General features: G+C 31.3%; 1 protein-coding gene across 1 annotated transcript in view; it reads right to left on the reverse strand.

Moving 5' to 3' along the window:
- Positions 1 to 7,807: 7,807 nt before the first annotated feature.
- The window catches only part of LOC129941701 (dopamine receptor 2), a 140,470-nt gene continuing 124,207 nt past the window's right edge, over positions 7,808 to 24,070 (reverse strand). The window contains 1 exon segment of the mRNA XM_056050402.1: positions 7,808 to 9,162. Coding sequence (XP_055906377.1) covers positions 8,386 to 9,162 — 777 coding nt within the window. The 3' untranslated portion in view covers positions 7,808 to 8,385.

A 24,070-nucleotide genomic window follows, 5' to 3' on the forward strand; every position in this document is an offset into this window, starting at 1 on the left:
GAAGATTTTAAACTATCTGCCCTACCTACCTCATTTATAAGTTTAACTTGCCCATGTTATTTATTTAAAACTTTGTTTTAAATTTTTTTCTTACAAACTTGAAAATAATTCATTTTAAATTAAATTCTTTTTGAATTGATTTTTGCTTTACATCAACTGTACGAAAATTTTGATGAATTGTGTTCAAAGTCCTTTCCCAAAACTCCCACACCAGTAAAGCTTTAACGTTTCCGTCTTTGTTTATGAATAACAAATTCATTGTAATAACAGAGCATGGTGATGCCTATGTCTGTTCTCTTCAAATAGTTAACAACAATATATATGTGTAAATATTTTTTGAAATACTATCTAATTTTTAACTAAACTTTAATTTTAGAAATAAAATATTGAAGTTAAAAAAAAAAACATGATAATAATTTCTTGAACTCAAAAACAACACAGACATTTTTGATCATAAAATCTTGCGAAAATTTAAAAACCAAATTACTTATCATTGGAGCCTTACCTTCTTAAGCAATACAAAAATATGTTTTTATATTAAATTTAAGTAAACATTTCAGAAAAATCTATCGCACGTTTTTAGAAAGCTCGAATTGCATGAAGACTACTGTTATTTTTGGTCTTAAACATTTTTAAACAATGACTTACCCCTTAATCGGATTAAAACCTTAATACCTGCAATATTATATAAATTTATAAATTGCTTAACACTGCCAAGGCGAGATAGACAAACAGACGGAATCGGAATTTTGTGGAAAGAAATTTAATTCATTTTCACAATTTTTGAACACTCTTTAAAACCATCATACATTACAAAAAAAAAACAATAATTTCATATCTTTTTCTATAGCCCTTAATTTATTTGTTCGATAGTAACTTTAGCATCTTACATTTGCTAAAGCAAATTTTCAAAACGTTGTTTTTAAAACAAAAAACCCTGTGGAGGACTGCAAGTAAAAAAAAAACAGTTGCTTTGATGTCTAGACAAAATGTTTTGAGTGTATTTTTCGATTGGATGTTATGTTGTATGGATACTTTTTACTCACCTTTAAATATTTAAGGTCTTCGATAAACTCTTCCATTCCTTAAAACAAAAAATTAAAACAAATTCTTTTTATACAAATATAAATTTCACTTTTATTTCAAATAGGAATTTTTATAATTTACATTTTTTCGCTTTATAATCTATCCTAAATATTATATAAATATATTTTCTTATAATTTAATTTTTGTATCATTAAAAATACAATTTATATTTGTTTTTTTTTTTATTAAATACATATATACAAAAAATAGATAATACAATATTAGTACTGTTATTTTATTAACCTAAATTTTATCAAGAGCAAATTTTTGTGATGCAGATGTTTTATCTTGCTTTGAGGTCAGAAGAAATAAAAATTTAAATGGGTTTTGTATTTGTTTTTTTTTTTTTTTGTATTTCTATATTTTTGTCTAAGAAAAATCCTTCTTTATAATGGGATTTAAAGGACCTTTCCTAAAGATATATAGAATTTTATACAATTATTGAATGTTAAAGAAAAATTCCAATGAGCCCCTAGAATTTCTCTTTAGTTTTGAGTCCTTGTGACCTCAAAGCATTGTTATTACTTTAAACCGCTCAAGAATATAATAATCTAGAAAAACTTAAAACTATTAAAAATATAGGTACTAAAAATAAGACTATATTTATAGTAGTTTCAATATTTAATTCTATCTTATTTAATAAACTACATGCTATTTGTTTTAATTATATCTCTTAATTTTATTTAATAATATTAATAATAATAATAAATACAATCATACAATTATATTTTATACTAATTTATGATTAATTAAATTATTGAATATACATTTAAATAACTAGGTAAATAATTTGTTTGCTTTGTTTTAATTTCAGACTGCATCAGCGGGGTCTCACTCAACAATTTACTGTAGTAGTTTTTAACATATTGAATAAAAATTTGTTTTATTTTTAATAACAGTTTAAGATAGAGGAACACAAATTTTAATATTAATAAACAGAATTATAGATTATTTTAGTAATAAAATTCACAACAAAGTTTAAATACATACAAAGGAATTTAAAACATTTAAATAGAGTTTTATTTTGTATATAACAAAAATGATAACAACATGATAATGATTTTTTGACAATATTGTATGAATTGTTTTTATTGTGCTTTAAGACAATAAAAAAACATAAATTCATTTGTTTTTTAAATAAACATTGCATTTAGTTACTCAATGAAAACTTGCTTTAAAAATGTTTGAAATGAAAGTAAATCAAAAAGGTTATTTGTTTACATGAAAAATAGTAAGAAATAGAAAAAACTATATCTAATCAACTTTTAAAATCCTTAAAAGACTGCCCAAATTTTTCATTAAATGAATAAGATTTTTAATCTGTTGAAAATCGAGAACAATATATATCCCTCTTCCTCTCTATCAATATTTATTTCTGTAAATTTGATATTGAAATTCTTGCATCCTTTTTTGCAATTTGTAAAATGACACCATTTGGCAACAATTTCAGAATTAAGAAAAAGAAACATACGCCAAGAGCGTCATTAATTTGATGAATTTTGACAAATCCCTTACTCATTCCTTGTGATCCTTTTACTAGTAATCAATTTAATGTTTTCCTAAGAAACGAAATTTTAAATGTAATGAATTGGGGCGTATGTGTATCTATATTTCTTGCTAAATTCAATTTTTTAACATTTTCCTAAATAAAGAATACATACTTAGTAACAATGGGAAGATAAAATGGGATGATTTTAGGGAAAGCTTGTCGAAGGTTAAGGGTACATAACCACATGTTTAAAGAACAAATAGTTCCCTTTTAGTTAACCTTAAAAGTTTTAAAATTTTTAAAAAGTTCTAGGAAGTTAACATTTAAATTTGTATGGAAAACAATTCGTTTAAAAGGGTTTTCACTTAAAAATGCCTTAAGTTCATCTTTGACTACGGTAGCATACCCAGGGAAGAATTATAAAAAGCCATGTCGGCATCCCAAATAAATTGTCATGACTACGTAGGTTGACCATGACCAATACAACAAAACTAAATAAATTGGGTGGTGCAACAGTCCCTTGAGAACTAAGGCCTGTGTGCTAGTACTGTTGTCAGGGATAAAGGGGACCTACAGCTTTACGCCAAATCGGAACGGAGAAAGCTCTGTCAATTCCTCGCAAGAGGCAGAACTGGTGAAAAAAAAATCTTTAGATGACTTAGGCAGGGATCGATCCAAATACCTCTGGCATGACAGTTCAACTTAAAACCAACGACCAATACAACCAATACAAGAAGCCTTGTTAAAATAGACGGATTGCTTTCCATACCAATAAACATCTAGAATAGACTCTGACAAGAGGATAGTTTTGTCTACCTTCACTTTGACATGATGTTGGAGAAAGCAATAAGGATCAGCCAGATATTGGCTTACACAGACGACATCGACACCATCGGGAGAACAGATAAAGTTAAACAAGTTGAATTCTTTCATCCAGATCAAAACAGCGACATTAAATCTGGGGCTGCACATTAGTGAAGGAAAAACAAAGTATATGGTTGCGTGCTTTGTCAAACAACCAAGGTAGTGGAATTTGAATTTTAAGTAGTGCAATCCTTCCAATACCTTCTGGCCAATAGTAGCAGTCGTTAACAACATAGAGAGCAAAATACGTGGGCGGTTTCTCAAACTCAGCAGAGCCAAATTTAGTCTATCAAAGCATTTTAAATCCAGAAAACTGACCATAACTCCGAAGCTACTGCTTTACAGGACGATGGTTCTGCCAGCACTTCAAATAATATTCATTGCGACTTATTAGGAGCGTTCGAAAAAGAGGTATTGCGGAGAATTGTTGGTTCCTTATATGAGGAAATATGATTCCGGAGAATCAGCTTTTGTAATCGAAGCTGATATTTTGACAAAATTTAAGCACAGTAGACTTCGGTTGGCTGGACACATAGCAAGTATGAGCGAAGAGGAAACATCTCGGAAAGTGCTTTGTAGTACATTTGATACTGGGGGACAGAGTGGCAGACCCTGCTTACGCTGAAGAAATGGCGTAGACGAGGATGCCTGAAGCCATTTGGTAAGCAAATGGATGGTGTCGGCTCTCGTGTTCGGGATAAATGGAGAGACGAGACGAGGAGCTGTTAAGGCGATGATTATGATAAAGTTCATCTTTATCCAGAATGCCACTTCAAAAATCAAGTTCAAAATTCAAAACTTTTCGATATTTTTGTTTGAATAACAACCAGCCAAAATACAACCAGAAAGTGTGTAAATTATGAATTCCCAAGATTGTATGATTGGCATCGACGATGGAGGAAATTAAAATGTTCAAGTCCTTCCAATTCACCTATTAGCCTTTTCCATCAAATGAGAAGATAGTAAGAGTAAGTCAAGGTACAATTTAAGCAAAATGAAACATTATTTAAATCCAAATTGTAACTCTACATCAAATAAAATTGAAATCAAAACATTAAAAACATTCAAAGCTATAGTCTTTATTTTGAATTAATAGATGTTGATTATTTTGCAGTATACGAATTTAAATATTATTGACAACCCCTTTAAAATAATTTTGAGTTTATAAAAGGTGGAATGTGTGTGAAATTTAGAATATAAACAAAGAATCAAAAGTATGTTTTCAAAAAAATGTCTGATGCAAAAGTGTATTAAAAGTTATTAAACTTCTACAAGAAAACCACTCCCAGAATGATATGTTTATAAAAGTTGTAAAAAACATTTGATTCTTCATGAGAACCAAGTATCAAAAGACGCCACACAGATATTAAAGATTTTTTTTAGGAAAATTGATTTACCTAAGAATTTAGTCATATTTGCCTACGATGGACGATAACTTTTTTTGGAGACCTTCTATTAACTCAATTTCAGTTTAAGGAAAAATCTTTTTTTTCACCTTCGATTGAATTTAATCCAATTCCAAAAAAAATTAAGCATCCTATCGAAGGAAACATAATTTTATTCTTAACAATTTTTCCTAAAAAATATCCTTTAACCTTTAACATGTGTGTGACAAATTTTGGTTCTTAGTTCTCATAATGAATAAAATTTGTAACCAAACATTTCTAACAATTATCATAAACATACAATTTATTGGAGTAAGTTTCTGGTAGAAATTTAAACACTTTCAATACTGTTCAAAAAACAGTCTTTCACATCATGGAAATATTTCTATGGACTCTTTCGATTTTTATTTTATGAGACGACATGTATTCCATGTTTATAAATTTTTAACTGTTTTAAAGGATTTTTTCAAGATAATTGTTTTGTCTAGTGTACAATATTCCTTCACAAAAAAGGCTTTAACTATGCTTTAATTTTTTTTCTATTTTGATTTCAATTTCATTAGATTTAGAATTAAAAATAACTCATGCTTTTATACAATCAACATAAACAATTGAATACGATCCCTTTCCCCGAAAACTCTTTAAACGCATCTGGACAAAAAGCCAAAAAATGGGTTTCTAAATGACTTTAGACACGCTTTTCGAAATTAGTAGTCGTTTCAAAGAGTCAAATCGTAAAATTTAATGAAATATTAATCTCTCGTACCTTGTAACCTATCTTTTTAAACCAACTAAGAAGGTATTGACGAAATGAACCTTGAAACCTGTTAATCCTCCTTGAAACCTCTTTAAACGCATCTGGACAGAAAGCCAATAATGGGTTTGTAAATGACATTGGACACGCTACTTAGGTTAAGTCGCTTCAAGAATCGTTAAATTTTTTGAATTATTGATCTTTTGGACCTTGTAACCTATCTTTTCAAATCAACTTGGAAACTATTAACGAAATGTGACAGGATATAGACTAGATATGCACCGACATAAGGCGCAGTTTCGAAGGCTATAGGGCAAATTTTTTTTTGAAACTATTTTCAAGGGGATTTTCTATACTGCCCTTATTATGTCAAGACACAGTGTGAGCATAAGGGAATGGAGGAATGTCTAAAAGCAGATGTCGAAGCACGTTGGTTTTGAACTCCTCAATATTGAAATGACTCTGGGAAAAAAAAGTGTGGTAAAACATTCCACATTCACGTATTACGGCTAAAGAACGAATCTCTGTACTTGATATAACGACTGAAGTTAAGCTCGAAGCTATACTGATGAGCATTCCTGGAGGAGCCAGTATTACGTTTGCTTTAGGGGAGGAACGCAACTAGCTATTTCTCCAGAGCAGAATCCGTTAACGTTACGGTAAAACAGAGTTGTACAAAGCCCAAAGATGAAGTTATACTCAAGCTTTAAACGTATGTACCTATGTCTTTTTGACATCAATCAGGTCGTATAAAGAAAGACAAAATTCTAGCATCGCCTTAGGTAAAAGAAAGAACTTGCGGCATTCTTATTGGCATCGCTTGTGTGATCCTTACACAAAAGGTGGTCGGAGATACACATGCCGAGATTTTTGATAGTTTCATTTTAGTGGCAAAGTTGGTAAGTTGTGTTAAAACGAAAGTAAGTAGCATTGAGTTTGCAACAATTCTGCCTATGACAAAATTTCATGAGCTTATCATGCATTTCCGTTGAGGATCCATATCCGAAGAGATGGGTTGTTATTCTAAAGACGAATGTGAAAAGCTGAAAATACCATCGACAGCAAAGCAGGTAAGTGGATTACAAGTATCAGACAGAAAATCATTAATAAAAATGAGAAAGAGTGTAGGATACAGAAATGAACCTTGCGGCACACCAGCATTAATTATGTGGTTTTTTAGGCTTGAACCCATTCAATACTTAATTAATTTAACAGTACGAAAAATAATATCTAATTTATCAACGAAGGGATTCGTCAAAACCGAAGGAACGTGTTTTTGATAAGATAGCCTCATCCTAAAGTCTTTCAAAAGCTTTAGAAATATCAAGGGCAGTAATTTTACTTTCTCCAAAACGATGTACAGATTTGTTTCACTGTTCCGTGAAATAAAGCATCAGGCCACAAGTGGAACTATTGCTACGTAAGCAATGCTACGGTCATTAAGAAGCCTTCGGTCTTCGATATATTTTCTTCAGCTGATTGTTAATCAGCCTTCTCATTGCCTTCTAAAGAAAGGACGTGAGTACGATCAGTTGATAATTCGAGAGCGAGGAGGATTCGAATTTGTGGGGTATAGGCTGGACAAATGCCATTTTCTATACACTTGGAAAGATACCTGAAAAGTAGGATAGATAAAAAAGTCTACGCAGTGGTTTTGCCAGCGTTGAAGAACATCTTTTCACAACATTATCGGGGATGCCTTCCGGTCCAGTGGACTCATAGCAGTTTTGCTATTGACTTCAAAATGTTGTGCCTTATTTACAAATAAATTAACTAAAAATTCGATACTTACAAATTAACCCTTAAAATATGTACCAAAAATTAAGTTTATATCATAATCGTGCTTAACCCGTTTTTGACTAATATTTTAAAATATCATGATTGCAAGTTAAAAGAAATTAATAAATATTAGTAAAAAACATAAACAAACATAATCATTTTCCGAAATACCAGCATTTCCTTCAATCTTAAAAACTAAACGTTAAAACAAAAAAAATATTTTTTTGTGTGTAATATGATTTTATTTTGTGTGTTTTATTATTAACAAACAAAATACTGAGCAAGAAATTATAAGAAAACAATAAATAATAAATAGTATTGCTATGATAAGTTTTTGTACTTGAGAGTACTCCAAATAAATATTTAACATAAAATTAAATAAGCAAGTTTTCAGCTTTACTTTTTTTTTAATTCAATAAAGACGAAAATATTAACAATTATTTAAACAATAAATATCGTAGTTTATTTTATTCACAGATAAGCTGACTTCAAAAATATTATTTTCTTATGCAAATAAAAAAGAAATCACTAAAAATAATAATAATTAAATTTTCAACAAAAAAAAATTAACAATAATTTTAAAACTATTTAAGATTCTAACAAATACTAAAATTAATCAACAATGTTATAAACAAAAATCTATAACAAAAAATAAATATTTATTATCTGAAAATTAAATTTAATTAAAATATCTTTCAATATTAAAGTTTACACAAATATTTAAGAGAGAAGAAAAATAACGTAATTAAGTTTGAAAGCCATGCGGCAATGTTGAAAGTTAAAAGTTGTTATACAATTGTAGAAAGGAGCAAAGAGTTGTTATGCACTTAAGAGACACATACCCCCCACACCGCCCAAAAAGACTTCAACCCATCAAAATGTGGAAAGAAAAGAGGTCTGGGGGGGTGTTTGTGGTGTGTACGTTTCTAAATTAGAAAATGTTCTGAGTTTATTGTCTCTCGCGATGATGATTGTGTTTGTTGGTGACAATAAATATTGTTGGAGCGAAGGAAAGCGTTTCCATTGATTCATCCAATAACAGCCATCATAGATGAATCTTCTTCACTGCTCTCGGTGCTAATTTGACTCTGCAGACTTTCCCGCAACTCGAGGGACTGATGCGAACGAGAGGCTTTGACATTTGGCACTTCGCACAATGGTGGCGGAGTAGTGGCAGTAAGCGTAAGACAACTACTGCTGGTTACTCGAGTTTTTGGCAATTGCTGTTGCAGCTGCTGTTGTTGTTGTTGTTGTTGTTGCAACCTCGGGCGATAACGATTCGTTGCCATAAAGGACACATGACTTCCGCTGCCGCTGCCATTGCCATTGCCGGATGTTGATGAAATGGGTGGAGGCGGAATTGCTGTAGCAATGGCCGCAAACGTACAATGCTTAGCCAGAGGCACATTAGCACACACTGACTTGCCATTACTCTTGGCCACCACTGGAATACTAACAATGGCTTTTGTTGTCATCGCCATTGGGGAGCAGCTGGAATTTGCACTGGCTGTCGTCGAAAAGGAGCCCCTAAACTGATTGCTACTGCTGCGGCGTCTCTGCCGATGATGATGGCGATGGAAACTTTGGCATCGTGTACATGATCTTTCACGGTGCTGCTGCTGCTGCTGATGCGGGTGATGTTGTTGCTGGCCTAGACCGTTGCGGCCGCAGTTGCTGCTCCCACTACAAGAGCTGCAACTGCTAAGCTGTCGTCACATCATCCCTCGATTGCCACCATCCAATTGATTAACAGACGAATATCCAAAGGAAGTGGATGCTGCCACCATTGCTGCTGCAACGTGACACTGAAATAAAACGAAAGAGATTAAGAATTAAGTGAGATTATCCGAAATAATTAGGGGTAGGGTGAAAAAGGAAGAAAACGATTAAATTATATGGGAAGCTTAATTTATCTGCGGACAAATTTAGTTTAAGTTTTTTTTTAAGTTTAAAACAAATTAAGTTTTGCCCATAAGTGAAACAAAAAGAAAACTGCATGCTTAAAATATGTATTATGGTTTTTATGTTAAATGTGACGTGGTGTGTTAATTGGAGAAATTAATTAGATAAATTTGATGTGCGATTATAATATTAGGATGTTATTAAATGGGCATGGATTTATTAATTTGACGACATTGATTTGAGGTTATGTGACCCAGTTTGTTTAAGGGGGTGTGGGTATGACATTTATATAAGTATTGTGTTGATATTAAATTTTATTTATGATCCAAACTTATTATGGAATTCATCAAGTTCAGTATAATATAATTATTATCAGAGATTGAGGACTCTAACTATAATGATAATACTTATTCATTAGTTTATTTTATTTCAAAAGTAACAGTAACAAGAAAAAAAATTCAAAAACTAAAGTTGGTACCTAACAATTATTTTCGACTCGAATATCTTTGCAAAAATCTGATTTCATCTTTTAAAAAAATATGTTCTAATAATCATTCGTTAAATCCTACATTAAATTTTATAATAAAAATTGAAGTCTACAAATTTCTGCACAAATTTAGCAATCATTGATGGTCGATTCTAAATATCTCGTGAACAAACTTTACAAGATTATCTCCTATATTTATAAATGATGTATAAAATATTTGCTCTTTTTTGGCCCGTGTTCAACAAAAAGATTTACCCAATACTTCAATTTTTTTAAGAACATTTTTTATTTGCAATGTACGCTTAAATTATCCTTATTTATTAAATTCCTCAGTTTTTGAACATTTAGATCTGTGAATCTAAAAGCCAAAATCAATTGTGCTTGTTTAAAGAAAGTGCACAGCATATTACTAAACTTTATACTTTACCTACATATATACATATTAAAATCTTCCCCTCTTAAATTAAAAAATGTCACTTCAAATCAAACAATATTTTAAAATATATCTCAAACCAAAATCACACATAATTTTGATAAGTTTTCTGGATGAATTTTAGTAGCTTGAGATGTCAAATACATCAAAACTTATATTTTAACAAACACTTTTGTTTTGTTCTTATAGAGTTTCCAAATACAAACAAGAATACAAAAATACTGACTTGACTTCAATTCACAGAAGTAATGACTACACGAGTCTACAGTGGTTTCAATAATGCTAAAATATAAGTTGTTTTATAACAAAATACCAAAGTTTTTAATTCCCATATAGTTTTGAAAATACAGCATACTTCGAAATAATATACAAATTTATCGTGTTTTGAAACTTTTAATTGATTCTCTGGTTTGTAATTGACAATGAAATTATACTTTCACGAAACTTTTTTGTCCCCTAAGTACAAACCTTACTTTTAAATCGCTCTTCTGTATCAGGTTTTTCAGGCATAATTTTTTTTAAATTAATGTAAGTAATTAGTGAATTATTATTTGTATTCAATAAAATGTGGGATGATTTTCCAAATCAGTTTAATTTTTTTTCAGCATTTTATTAATTGCGTCAATACTACATGATTGTAAGAACAAAAACCAGATTAAATATTATCTACAACCAAAATTTAAGGGACAGACATTTTGGACTGCACCATAGTAATGACAGAGGTATTTAAAGATGTGAAAAAATTAGTCAAGTCAAGTTATTTGAAGAACTTTAAAACTACCTTAATTAATTTTATGATACATTTACGTGTCTAAATCCAGAAAAACAGAAGTTTATAAACTAAACAACCTCTATACAGAAGCCCTTGAACTTTTAAAAGTCTTAAATTAAATCAAAATCGTTTTTATTTGTGACATATTCGAAATTACTACCAAAATGTACCCTTAAACACACACATTTTTTTTTTTCAAAACTAAAAAAATTGTAAAGTGTCCGTAAAGCTAGTAGTACCCGTGGCATGATGGTTAGTGCCACATGTCATGCCAGAGTTCTTGAGTTCGATCCCTGCCTATGCCATCTAAAGTTTGTTGACGGGTACTGGCTCTTGCGAATAATTGACAAATTCTCCAAGAGTAATTTTTGTCATGAAGAGTGCTTTCTCAAATTATCCGTTTGGATTCAGCTATAAACTGTAGGTACCCCCCCCCCCCCCCCCAACCCTGACAATAGTACTCGCACACAGGAATGGTTAATAGTTGTAAGTCACTAGGCTCTAGTTCTCAACGGATTGCTGCGCTACCCGATTTATATTACTTACTTCAGGCAATTTGTTGCTAAGAACTATGTCTTGTTTTACACCGTAATGGATTTCTACCAAATTGTCTAATAAGTATATTTGTGCTCAAAAGCTGTAAGTCTATAGGAGTCTTAAAATTAAAAAAAAAAATTAAACTGTTTAAGTACCCAGTCTACCTTGGCCAAGTAAGTTCTAATTACTACCCCTGAGAATTTGTTTCCGCCAAAAACTGAATCAAAACATTTAAAACATAAATGAATAGCTCAAAATGGGAAATCCAAAAATAAAATACGAATGACCAAATTGAATGTTTTTTGCTTTGACTCCATTATTAACTAAATTGGTATCAAAACATCGATTTTATTGTACCTAGTTCTCACTAGTATTCGGTTCCTGTTTGAAGAACTATAGCTTATAACTGTTAATGTGTTTAATTTTTAAGAGCTTTTTTAGTCGTTAGTAAATTTTTACCAGATTTTGGGATTGTTTTTTTTTTGTTAGGTTTTTATTTTTTGTAAAAAAATGGTCACTGAGTGTTGACAACGTTTATTTTTTAAAAGATTTAATTAATTTAAAGCCAATATCTCAAAGATCAAATCAAAATCAAATTTTACCAACATTGGGTAATGTTAATTTTTAGGTTTTTATTTTTTATAGATGTTAAAATTGTTATTTTTGGTTGCCCAAAATCGTTTTGGAGATAAAATCATCTTGTATTCGTAAAATTTTCGATGGTGACAACATTTTTTTCAGTTTTGTTGATTTATAAAAAAAACCATTAGTTGGATTTTTTCAAAAAATATACTTGATTGGTACCTTTTTTTAAAACTGTCATGGTAAAAAAACCGCCCACGAAATTTTGTTGAGACCCCTTTCTACATTTTTCTGCATTATTATCTGTATAACAAAATTTATTTAAAGTCGATATCTCTTCTTGTTTTTAAGCTATGGACGACGACAAAAACATCGCGATGTTCTGCACATTTGCACATTTATGGAAAAATAGTGTGATACTAAAATCTCAAAATTAAACATTCGTATCTCCTAAAATTCTCAAACAATTTTCCGTTACGAACTATGTCTTATTTAACACCGTAATGGATTTCTTAAAAATTTTTAATTAAGTATATTTCTGCTTAAAAGCTTTAATTCTATAGAAGTCTTAAAATTGTATTTTATTTTATTTTATTTCTTCACATTCGTCCTAAACTGTTCAAGTACTTAGTAAAGTTAGCCCTGGTAGGTACTACGCCAGAGAAATGTTTACCGCCAAAAACTAAATTCATATTTGAAACATAAATGAACAGCACAAAATAAAAAAAAGGAAATATAACAAATAAATACAAATTACTTATTTTTAAAGTCGAATTTTCAGATTGAATGTACTTTATTGCTTCATTCCAGTTTAAACTTATCGGTAATCAACCTATAGACTTTGTTACACGCATTTCTTACTGTTCATCGGTACCTATTTGAGAGAATAATAGCTTAAAACTGCTGAGAATAAACCAGTAGGTACCGATTCAAGTACTAACAACTGAAATAATAACCAGGCTCAAGCTTGTTGCATACTAAGGAATCCTAAAAAATACTCGGTTTCAAGTTGATAGGACTAGCTCCAACTACTTCTGTGAACAAATAAGTTCATACCTATTTGAGTACTATTCTAGGACTAGTACCTATCCTAACATTAGGACTCTGAGAAAAAATGACTGTTAATGTTTCATTTTCACGTCATTTTCGTTATTAATAAACCCTAATTATTTTCAAAGTAATATTATTAACATCGCCTCCGTCATGGACCGGCGATTAAATCTTTCCCAAAAAAGATAAAATGCAATTAGTTTTCACAAAACGACAATTTTCCAGAGTCTGTGTTGTATACGGAGGTGTATTGACCTTTAAATAAATCTGTCTCGAATTTTGTTAATGACATTACGTGGGCCTTAATGTCGCACCACCTACCCATACAATCCTAAACATCATATATTTGCAAAAGTACCAAAATAACTTTTGACAGACCTTATAGTCGGTAGAAGTTAATAAGCAACTTATAACTAATTTAGAAGAAACTTGTGTGCTTAATTATGTAGCAATTATGGTGAAGACATTAATGAATACAATATGAGTTGTGTATTTTATTTTTAGGAATAAAAAAGTTAAGATATTCTTCCATTTCGAAAACAATAATTATCCAGAACTATTAAATTAAGTCCGAAACTTATAGAATAATAAATGTTGTTGACTGTTTATACTCAAGTCCACATTAATAATATGGTTAACAAGAACTTAAAACGTCATTTCTCCAAACATACTTCTGTAGAAACCCATATTAAAATCCATTAACCTTAAAACACAACTTGTTAAAATGTATCTACGACGAAATGACGAACCTTCCGCGACCTCTGGGAACATTCATTTTTTGATGGGAATCAATTTAAAAAATTATTGTGCATTGCACTCAATGGAATTGAAAAAGAAATCGCCAATGAAAAGCTGTTAAAAGTTCAATCGATTCCACGACATTTCGTGTTAATAGCATCAACATCATCCATTGACAGGTCATCCATTGCCCCATATAACGAGGGTTCAACTGTTGTACGGTACGGTACGTGTGTTGTACGTTGTACCCGTGTGCTTTAACAAAATTACACCCATCTATCAATCTCGTTCTCCCGCTTGGATGAAAACCCATCTATCTATATAAAAGTACGTGCACAGTATCTTTCACAGTATCTATCTGCCTGCTTCTATAGGTATTGCTCGCAGGATTCTTACATCATTTTATAGGTAGTTCATATACAAGGATGTTTACATCTCCTCAAAAATCATCTATCTGATACAAAATAACTGATTTTGGGGAGTCCTGCCCAGTGTGAGTGTCCAATCCAGCATCAACCAAGATCTAGGGTAATCGGATAAAAACCCAATCAGACTGTTTTTAAATTACAAGTAAAGTCGTCTTAGGAGAAAATCAAGTCCAGAAATAGATCTGACAATCGATAGAGAAAAGTATAATCAAGTTATTTAGATACATTCCCACGTTTTACCAAAACGTTTTTATGTATATATAAAAGGACGAAGAGGATATGGTTTGGGTGGGGTGGGGGTAGAAAGAAACTTTACTCGATCTCGATAAGATGCTGAGATGTTTGATAGCTCTTGATGATGGAAAAATGAAGAAATGGAGTCAAAGTTATATTATTATTTTGCTGAAGGAACACTAAGTAATAGTGCATTTCACTGTTGGTTTGATGTTATCCTGCAGCTATTACATCTAGGTTGAGGTTTGCCAAATGGATGTGGTGTGGTTTATTTTTGTATATAAATAGTTGTTCAGTTTTCTCGTGCACGTTACTCATGATTTATATAGGCATTGGAAAGTAGAACTGCTGTACTCGTTTATGCGTACTTAACTTTACATTTTCATTTTAATTGATTTTTGTTAAATGTGATGCGAGGGGGTGAAAGATGGGATTGGAAGGTTTTAATGTATTTCACCACAGGACCGCAGATGTTGTTGGAAAAAACTTTATGGAAAATTGTTCAATTTGGTTGAGTGATTACAAGAACATACCTTCGAGAAAGTAATTTTGTAATAAGAGTGATTAAAAAGAAAATATCAGAATACATGAAGTCGAATTGTAATTAAAGAAATTGATAGCGGTGAAGGCATTTTTCTTTCCTTTTTTAGTATCTACATACATACATATGTATGTATGTAAACGAATACAATTCTTCTTTATTGATGAGTTCTTTGGAAGAAACCATTGGGTTTTCGATAGCTTAGTAACTTTGTCATCTTTGTAAAGAATATTTTGTTTGTTCCGAAGGAAAGTTTGACAAATTATCAAATGAGATTGAAAGTTTTGATAGTAATTTACAGAAGAAAAAATTAATATTTTAATCTCGAAGTAATGAAGTTAAATCGATCATACTAAAAAAAACATATCAGAAATAAAACAAAATTTAATTGAATTAAAATAATGAAAACACTAAATAAAATAAGAAATACATTAAAATACAACATAATAGAATTAAAACATAAGATAAAATAAAATAAAACATTATGGTGAAATGCGACCAACTTCCAAGTGTACTTAAAAATGTCTATAAATATATAATTTAAAGAACTTTAAAAAGTAGGCAACCATTTGAAGTTTTAGATATTTCTGACGTATGAAGGCCTGTTCGTCCCTATGATTGGAAAGTTTTTATCGTCGTCCATAGTCAACTTCAAATAAATTTTGTTATACAGCTAATAATGCGGATGTTTTTTTTTTAATACAGCAATTTAAATAGCACAAACCAATTACGCTAGAGACTTGAATTATCAAATAAATATATCATTGGACCAAAAATTATTGTCACTCCCAATATTTTTCGAACAGCAAATGATTTTATCTCCACTTTTTTTACATCTGGTAAAATTTTGTAAAAAAAATATTACTAAAAAATGGTAAAAAATAATTTTCGATTCAAAAATCATTTCAAAAATCTTTTCAAAAATTTTACATTTTGGCTTCAAAATAGTTTTAATCCTATACAAAATTTTGCTATCAACATTCAGTAGAATTTTGAGAAAAATCGAATTAACAGTTTTAAAAATAAAAACCTAAGACAAATATTACCAAAAAAGTTGTTAAAAAACCAATTTTGTTGTTTGAGTATTAGTTTTAAAAAAAGAAAATTCTTAATGCATTTCAAGCAGGATTTAGAAAGAGCTATTCGACTATAGACCAAGCATTTAGTTGGATAAACATTGCAGAGTACTTTAAAATAAGGAAACAAAAACCTTACGCCTTTTTTGTGGCTTTCGAGTTGTATTTGATTCAATCGCCCATGAAGTGCTTTTTTTTATAAGCTTTATAAGTTTGGAGTATCAAGTAAGGTCGTAACCCTTGCCAGAGCAATGTATGCAAATAATGTGGCCCACGTATGGGATGGGGAGTATATGTATATCTGAAGAGTTTTCAACCGAAATGGGATATAAACAAGGCTGTGTGTTGAGCTCAAAAGTATTTGTTTTGTTTATTAATGATATCTGGGAGGACGTCGTAGGAGAAATCGAGGTCGGAAGTATTTGGATACCAGGACTGATATTTGCTGATGATATTGTTTTTTTTTTATCTGAATCAGTGAAAGGAATGCAGTGTATGGTGAACGGACTGGAGACACACTGTGAAAATTGGAATCTGTCAGTTAATTTACAGAAGTCTAAAATTATGATATTTTGGGGCGGAGGAGGAAGATATGCAAATAACGAAAAGTGGATGTACAAAGGTGAATATGTTGCAATTTTTCGAGAGTAAAAATACTTTGTGGTATGAACAACATCTAACCTCAACATAAAAAAGCATTTTGAGTCCAAGTTAGCGGAATCGAAAAGAGTACTTTCTTCTGAGTGGAAAAGTTGCATAGACAATAAAGGTGTCGATCATATTTCCAAGCTTAACATTTTTCATGCGACAGCAGCGTCTATAATGCTTTATGGCGTCCAAGTTTCTGGATATTGCCAATACGAGGAGGTAGAAAGGTTCCTCAGGTATTTCTTAAAGGGCATTTTTCGGCTACCAATTTGAACTCCAATTTATATGCTACATTTGGAAACAACTGAACCTCCGCTCTTCTTAAGGTCCTTAAAGCTGTATTTTGACTAGATTATTAATATTAATAATTTTACTTCAAAATATTTTGTCATCCAGGTTTAAACTAGTCAAAAAGTTGGAGAAGTTGGCTCTTAGATTAGGTAAAAGTATCGAATTTTTACCCGGTATAAGCCTTTCAGATCTAAAAGACAATTTTAAAACAATAATAGAGTAGCTAAGCCAATTAAAGCGAAGCTCAATCTTCCAAACATAGGATGATTTAGAGTCAACTAAATTTAGATCTTCAAGAACGAACATACCTCCTCAGCCGTTTCCCCATAAGTAATCTAAATGTTCTATTTAAAGTTAGAGGCGAACTATTAAATCTAAATTAATTACACATCGACCAGATCTTTGCAATCTTAATGAGAGAGAAGATGTACACCACTTCATTGAAACATGTTTTGAAAGAGTTTCGTATACAATATTTTGGAGTAGCTGTGATGGAATTGGCCGAAGCATTGGAAGCACGCTGGAACATCGTATATAAATATATTACAACCGCATTGCACAATAGATAACGTATCTGCGAAGGAGACTTTTTATAAAACAGTTAGGTTAGTTATACAATGAAACTTCAATAAATTGTCACTGGCCAAACCATATTTAACTTGTGATAATTGTTAATTTAAAACCATTTTTCAAATACAATTTTTCTAACTAACTATTAGTTTTCTCTTATAATAAATATTTTTTCAAACATTCAGGAAAATTTTTGAGAAAATTCGAAACATTACTAAAAGTCGGTAAAAATTGATTTTTGAGTAAAATATCTTTTTAAAATTTTGATATTATGGCTTCAAGGTAGTTTTCCTATTAGTTTAATCTTATAGGAAATATTGTTTTCAACATCCCTTTTAATTTTAAGAAAAATGTAAGGCACAGTTTTTTTTATAAAAAATAAAAACCTAAACAAAAAAAAAACAATATTAAAACTTGGTAAAAATTAACTTTCGACTCAAATATCTTTTCAAAAACAAAAAATATCGGCTTCAAACTAATTTAATCTCCTAGAAAATATTATTTTCGACATTCAGTACATTTTTTATAAAAATCCAAATATCAGTTTATTCAGCAAAAAAGGAAATTCTACAAAAAAAGTGCGTTAATGCTATTGGTTAAAATTTGGTTTTCGACTAAAAATCTCGTTAAAAAATAGTCTTGAAATCAAACAAGAATAATTCAACTAAAAACTTTTTAACAAAACACAAAACCTACAAACCTTTTAAGCAGGAATAATCGACAGAGAGGATGGGAAGTTATAAGTGTGGGTCGCATCCCAGCCTTTTTTTAGGTTTACGTGTTTTGTAAAAAAAAATTTCAATTGAATTTTTCTAATCGAGTTCAGTTTTTTCGAACTTAAAACGAATTAAATGTACGTATTCTACGATTCGCTTTTTGCGATTTTCAAGTGATTTAATATCGACCATATAAACTTGGTGTCATTTTTATTCTTAAATTATTATTAAACAATTTAAAATTACCAACAATATTTTTCATATAAAGAAATAGTTTAGTTTGAAAATCTAGTTTTGTTTAATAGACTTTTAGTAGAAAACAAATTTTTACCAATTTTAGTAACATTACAGTAGCAGATATCAGATTTCTTGAGAGCCCATTTTGCATCTTTCTTCCTTATTTTTCTGTATAACAAAATTTATTTGAAGTCGATATCTCTTCTGGTTCTTGAGCTATGGACAACGAAAAAAAGAGTTGCGAATGTATGGACGTACGAACGTACGTAAACACGCACGAGCAGACATTTTTCTAAAAATCTTTTATTTCGACTCTAAGGGAAATTGAAACGTCGAGAAATGTCAACATTTTCAATTTGACAAATCGAACCCATTACAATAACTTCCTATGGGAAGTTAATAAATAAGAGAAAATGTCTTACACTACATGTACATATGTTGTGAGTTTTTAAGAATATTTAAATTTTCGATTTTTGACCGTTGTACCGATTTTTAGTCTTTAACAGAAATAAAAACAATTCTGCTTAAAACCTTAATTTCCAAGTATGAACTCAATTGTCCCAATGGTTTAGCTGTAGTGGCGTAGGAAGAAAAATGAACAGAATCGTCTGACTCGGTGTTTTCAACTTCTCTACCATTTTAATTTTATACTTGATTAAAATCGTGAATCCGGCATTTTTTATGAATTGTTTGCCATAAAGTTAATAATTTAGGTTGTCAAAAGTTAATACCAATCACTGCATACTTTGGAAAATCCTTTCTCCACATCTTGTAAAATAAACTCTTCAGTGAATGAATCGTTTTAAAAATGAAGATTGATTTCAAATTATTGAATTTTATTATCAAAACGCGTGCTGCTTCCATTTTATAATCAGTAATCAGTGTAGTCGGCAAATTAAGGCGGCTATTGTAACTTAATTTCGGAACAAATTTTAATTATTATTTATTGAACATTTAGCCACCAGCACATGGTGGAAAATTTGATGAACGATTTAAGTGTGAAGACTTTCACGAAGCCGAAAAATCTACTACAACGCCAAATTTTCGATAAGACCGCGGTCTATCTCGAACTTACATTAGATGTAACTACCGAAAGTTCTTTATTGGGCATCCGACGCTTTATTGCTCCAAGAGGCGCACGGTGGGTTATTTGGTCGGATAATGCAGCTACCTTCAAAAAATCTTCCAAGGAGTTCTTTAAAGGAAGTTTCACTAACGAAAAGCTTACAGGTTTCTTGACTAATCATCGTATAAGCTGGAGATTCATAGTTGAACGTGCCCCTTGGTTAGGTGGGTTCTGGGAAAGGCTGTTAGGTGTTGTGAAATCCGCTTTAAAAGCAGCTATAGGCAAGACAACCTTGAACATCAACCAGCTATACACATTTCTTACCCAAGTGGAAAATGTGGTCAACAACAGGCCGCTTACATAGCAGACGAGCTTTTGATTTATAGCCGCTCTCACCTTCTCAGCTTCTACGTGGACCACAAGCATCTCAACTAAATGAATCTCTTTCAACCGAAGATGACAGAAGTCAAGGCCCAAAAGTATTACGCAAACGATGAAAGGAACGATTACAATATATAGCTAGCTTCAAGCGGGTATGGTACAACGAATACATTCAACAACTGATGTCGTTTCATAAGTCAAAATACCACAGATCAATCGACCTGGAAATTGGAGATGTAGAGCTCATGGAGGACCGTTCATTGCCTAAGACACTTTGGCACTTGTGCAGAATTGTAAATATTTTTCAAGGTCGTGATGAAAAGGTTCGTGTCTGTGAGGTGCGAATTTCTGACGGAAGAACAATCCGAAGACCTGTTCAACTGCTTTAATCTCTAGAAATAATATATCGTCGTAAAGATGGTGGGACGCAGGATGTTACAAATTAAAGCTTTTAATAACTTTGTATTGCTATCTCTTTTTAATAATAATGAATAATTTCTTGTACATAATATACTTAGTCAGTACACTTTTAACTTTCGTACTAAAACATCGTCTTTCTTGCATTATAGTTTCTTGCTTTATTCAATTATAATTTCTTAAATAAATGTTGAATTAAATTGCAATTTGTTAAATATATAAGACTGTGTTTCCTTAATCGGGAAATTTAAGTAAATTTGGTAACAAATTTTACAGCAAAGTCTATTCCTGATTGTATGCATTCAACCAGGAATAAGCTTTTGGAACAAGCAAAATTTGCTGTGCTTAAAGTGAAGAGCATCCAGAAGCATTTCAGGAGATGTCATTGCATACAGAAAAATTCTTTTTTTTTGTGCGGATTATGCGCTAGCGGAATCATTGGGTCCTATTTCATCAAACATGATGTATATAGCAACACGCAACAGTGAATACATTTTTTTTGATTCAAATAAAGATCTTGTGCGATTTTCTGAATTGTATGTGTTATTTTGTAAAATTTTCTTTAGTCCTTAAAAATCACTCGTTACTTATAGTATTTGGTTTTTGAGGTATCATACAACTTTTTAAAAACCATGGATTTCGATTTTTGAGACCTTGAAGGAATAAGAAATTCCAAAATGTGCAATTCAAGGTACTAGAATTAAAATAAAATAAAATAAATTAAACTGAACTTAAATTGAATAAAATAAAACGTTTTGAGCCAAGATTAAATAAATAACTTTAAACATTCTTTTTTTTTATTTCAGTGCAAAAAAACTTGAATTTGTATATGATATTTTTTTGTTTTTTCTATTTTATACGTAATAAGAATTCATTAAAAAGATATTCCAAGAAATGTTAATTTGATACAAAACCCTCGACTCTATACTTATGCAGTTTATTTTTTACCAAGGACCAAATAACAAAGAGTAGTGCTTCATACATAAATATTTAAAGTTTTCCTCCATTGTTAATTTTTTGAATTTTGCAAAAATTCATAAAAATTGAACAATGTCCAATCAATTTGCTTCAAATATTGTTGTACATTCCTCGAAAATTATTGATTTTCCATGGATATACGTCCATATTTTTATATCGAGTTTGTATTTTTTTTGCTGTCTATGAAAATTTGCCGTCCAATTAAGCTAATGCACCCTGACGTTCCAGAAAAAATAGGAATGCAGTATAAACAATAACACGGCAATAAGATCAATATTACACCATCATATTTCAGAGAATTCTGTTTGCAGAATACGATAGGGTTAACTTTTAATTGATTTTGTTTCGGAGAAATGTTTTCATGATTTTTATATGGAAAATACCTCTCCATACGTATGAAGGTTATTCATTTAACATTAGGTTCAGCTAAACATTATCAAAATAAAAAAAGAAGGAATCCTGGGAATTATTCTACCAAGGATTTGTGTAAGAGGGACGAATTCCATAGATATGCATATAGGAATTCAAATCCTAAAACGTTAGTTTTGCTCTTCAATCAAATTCAACAATTTTATTACTTCTGAGCTGTAGTAAGCTTCAAAAAAGAATGTTTTTACCCATTTTCGGCAAGGTAGCCATAAACACGTGATTTATTAAAAAACAATTTAAAAAATTATTATTTTGGAGTTTTTATTTTAAATAAAGTCAAAAATTGCTATTCAAAATTAAAAACAATTTGGTATTTTGAACTTGTATGAAATTTGAAAACCGCTCGATTAGTTATTAAATTTTGCTTCAAAATGTCCATTCAAATTTTGTATTAAATTTCATACAAGTTGTATATCATTTCAATAAATTGTAGAATTTTAAAATTGTTCAACCTAGAAAGTTTTATTATTGAAGTCCATCTAAAATTATTATGCATACCACAAAATACTATTTGCTTTTCTGAAGTTTTCGATGATATTTCTTTAAGTTTATAGTTCAAATCAAAATCAAATGGGGTGGCGCAACAGTCCGTTGTGAACCAGGGCCTAGTGACTTACAACTCTCAACCATTCCTGTGTGCGAGTACTGTTGTCAGGAATGGAAGGGACCTACAATTTAAGGCCGAATCCGAACGGCTAATTTTAGAAAGCACTTTTTCATGACAAGAATTACTCTTGAAGGATTCGTCAATTCCTCGCAAGAGGCAGTACCCGCGAAAATTATTTTTTTAAATTAAGCTGGCACAGGCAGGGATTGAACCCAAGACCCCTTGCATGACAGTCCACCGCACTAACCATCATGCCACGGGTACTACTTAAGTTTATAGTTGCGCATTTCAAAATGATGTGTTTCAATTTGTGTTCAGTAATATTTGGCAATTATTGTGAATCGTTTAACACCCAAAGAGATCTTTCAAGATATTTCATTAACATTTTTTAGTTCCAACTAAACAACTTGCCTGATAATTTTTTTTTAATTTTAAGAAAGTAATAACAACAATGTAGTGCCCGTGGCATGATGGTAAGTGCGTTGACGACTTACAGACCCATACGACTTGCAGGTTGGACACTGAAGTCGTCAATAAAAAGAACTACAGGTTATTAATTAACAAGTACTGGAACCGCAAGATCCAGTCCGTTAATTCCAGTGACACTAGTATGTTCCCTAAAATCAACAAAATATTCAGGAAAAAGAACGATAATGACCTTTCGTTTCTGAAACTCCAAAGAACTGAAGAGAGACGTGCTCAGCAAAAACAGAGCCCTACTTAATAACTTTTAAATTTGAAATGATATGACACAATGGCGACCTGATGGAGACCATTGACATTTATACCACACTATTCAACAATGCATCCATCCACTGCATTTGGAAGGCAATTGTGGTTCATCCTCTCCCGAAAAAGGGAAAGGACAACTCCAACCCGTTAAATCTTCGGTCGATAAGTCTTCTTCCGAGCGTCAGCAAAGTTTTCGAAAAAATCAATTATAGGGCTCTAACTAAGTGGGCAGCGGACAAGAATATAATTGCGGATAAACAGTTCGGGTTCAAGGCGGGTCATGACACAATTCATGCTGCGTCTAAACTCGTTTCTGATATCCAATGGAATAAATCAAAACAACAATGCACAGGTGTTGTTCTAGTTGATTTGGAAAAGGCCTTTGAAACCTAAAACTGAGCAGGCTTGGCATAAGGAAGCCATTGTTGTATATACTTTATGATATGCTTAACGGTAGAAAGTTTGTTGTCAAAAGTGGCAATGTAACTTCAACCACAACATTCTCAATTAAAAATGGTCAACAGGGAGCGTTTCAGCATTTACACCAGCGATCTGATAGGTAGTCTTACAAAGGCAATTGCGTACGCCGACGATCTAGTTGCGTACAGAACGGCCCGAAAGGTTGAGGTTATTAGAATTCTCTTGCAGCGTGATTTCGACAAGATTCAGCGATATTGCGACGACTGGAAACTGAAAATAAATGTTTAGAAGTCGGAGACAATTCTGTTCCGGACTCCATGGCTAGGGCCACGAGGGATACATGCAACATTTGGCGCAAAATGGTCATCGTTGATCTTGACGGGGAGCCATTAGCTAGCAAAAGTGTAGTGAAGTACCTCGGTATCTGGTTAGACCAGTATT

The sequence above is a fragment of the Eupeodes corollae genome, chromosome 1, assembly GCF_945859685.1.
Source record: "Eupeodes corollae chromosome 1, idEupCoro1.1, whole genome shotgun sequence".
Classification (NCBI taxonomy): domain Eukaryota; kingdom Metazoa; phylum Arthropoda; class Insecta; order Diptera; family Syrphidae; genus Eupeodes; species Eupeodes corollae.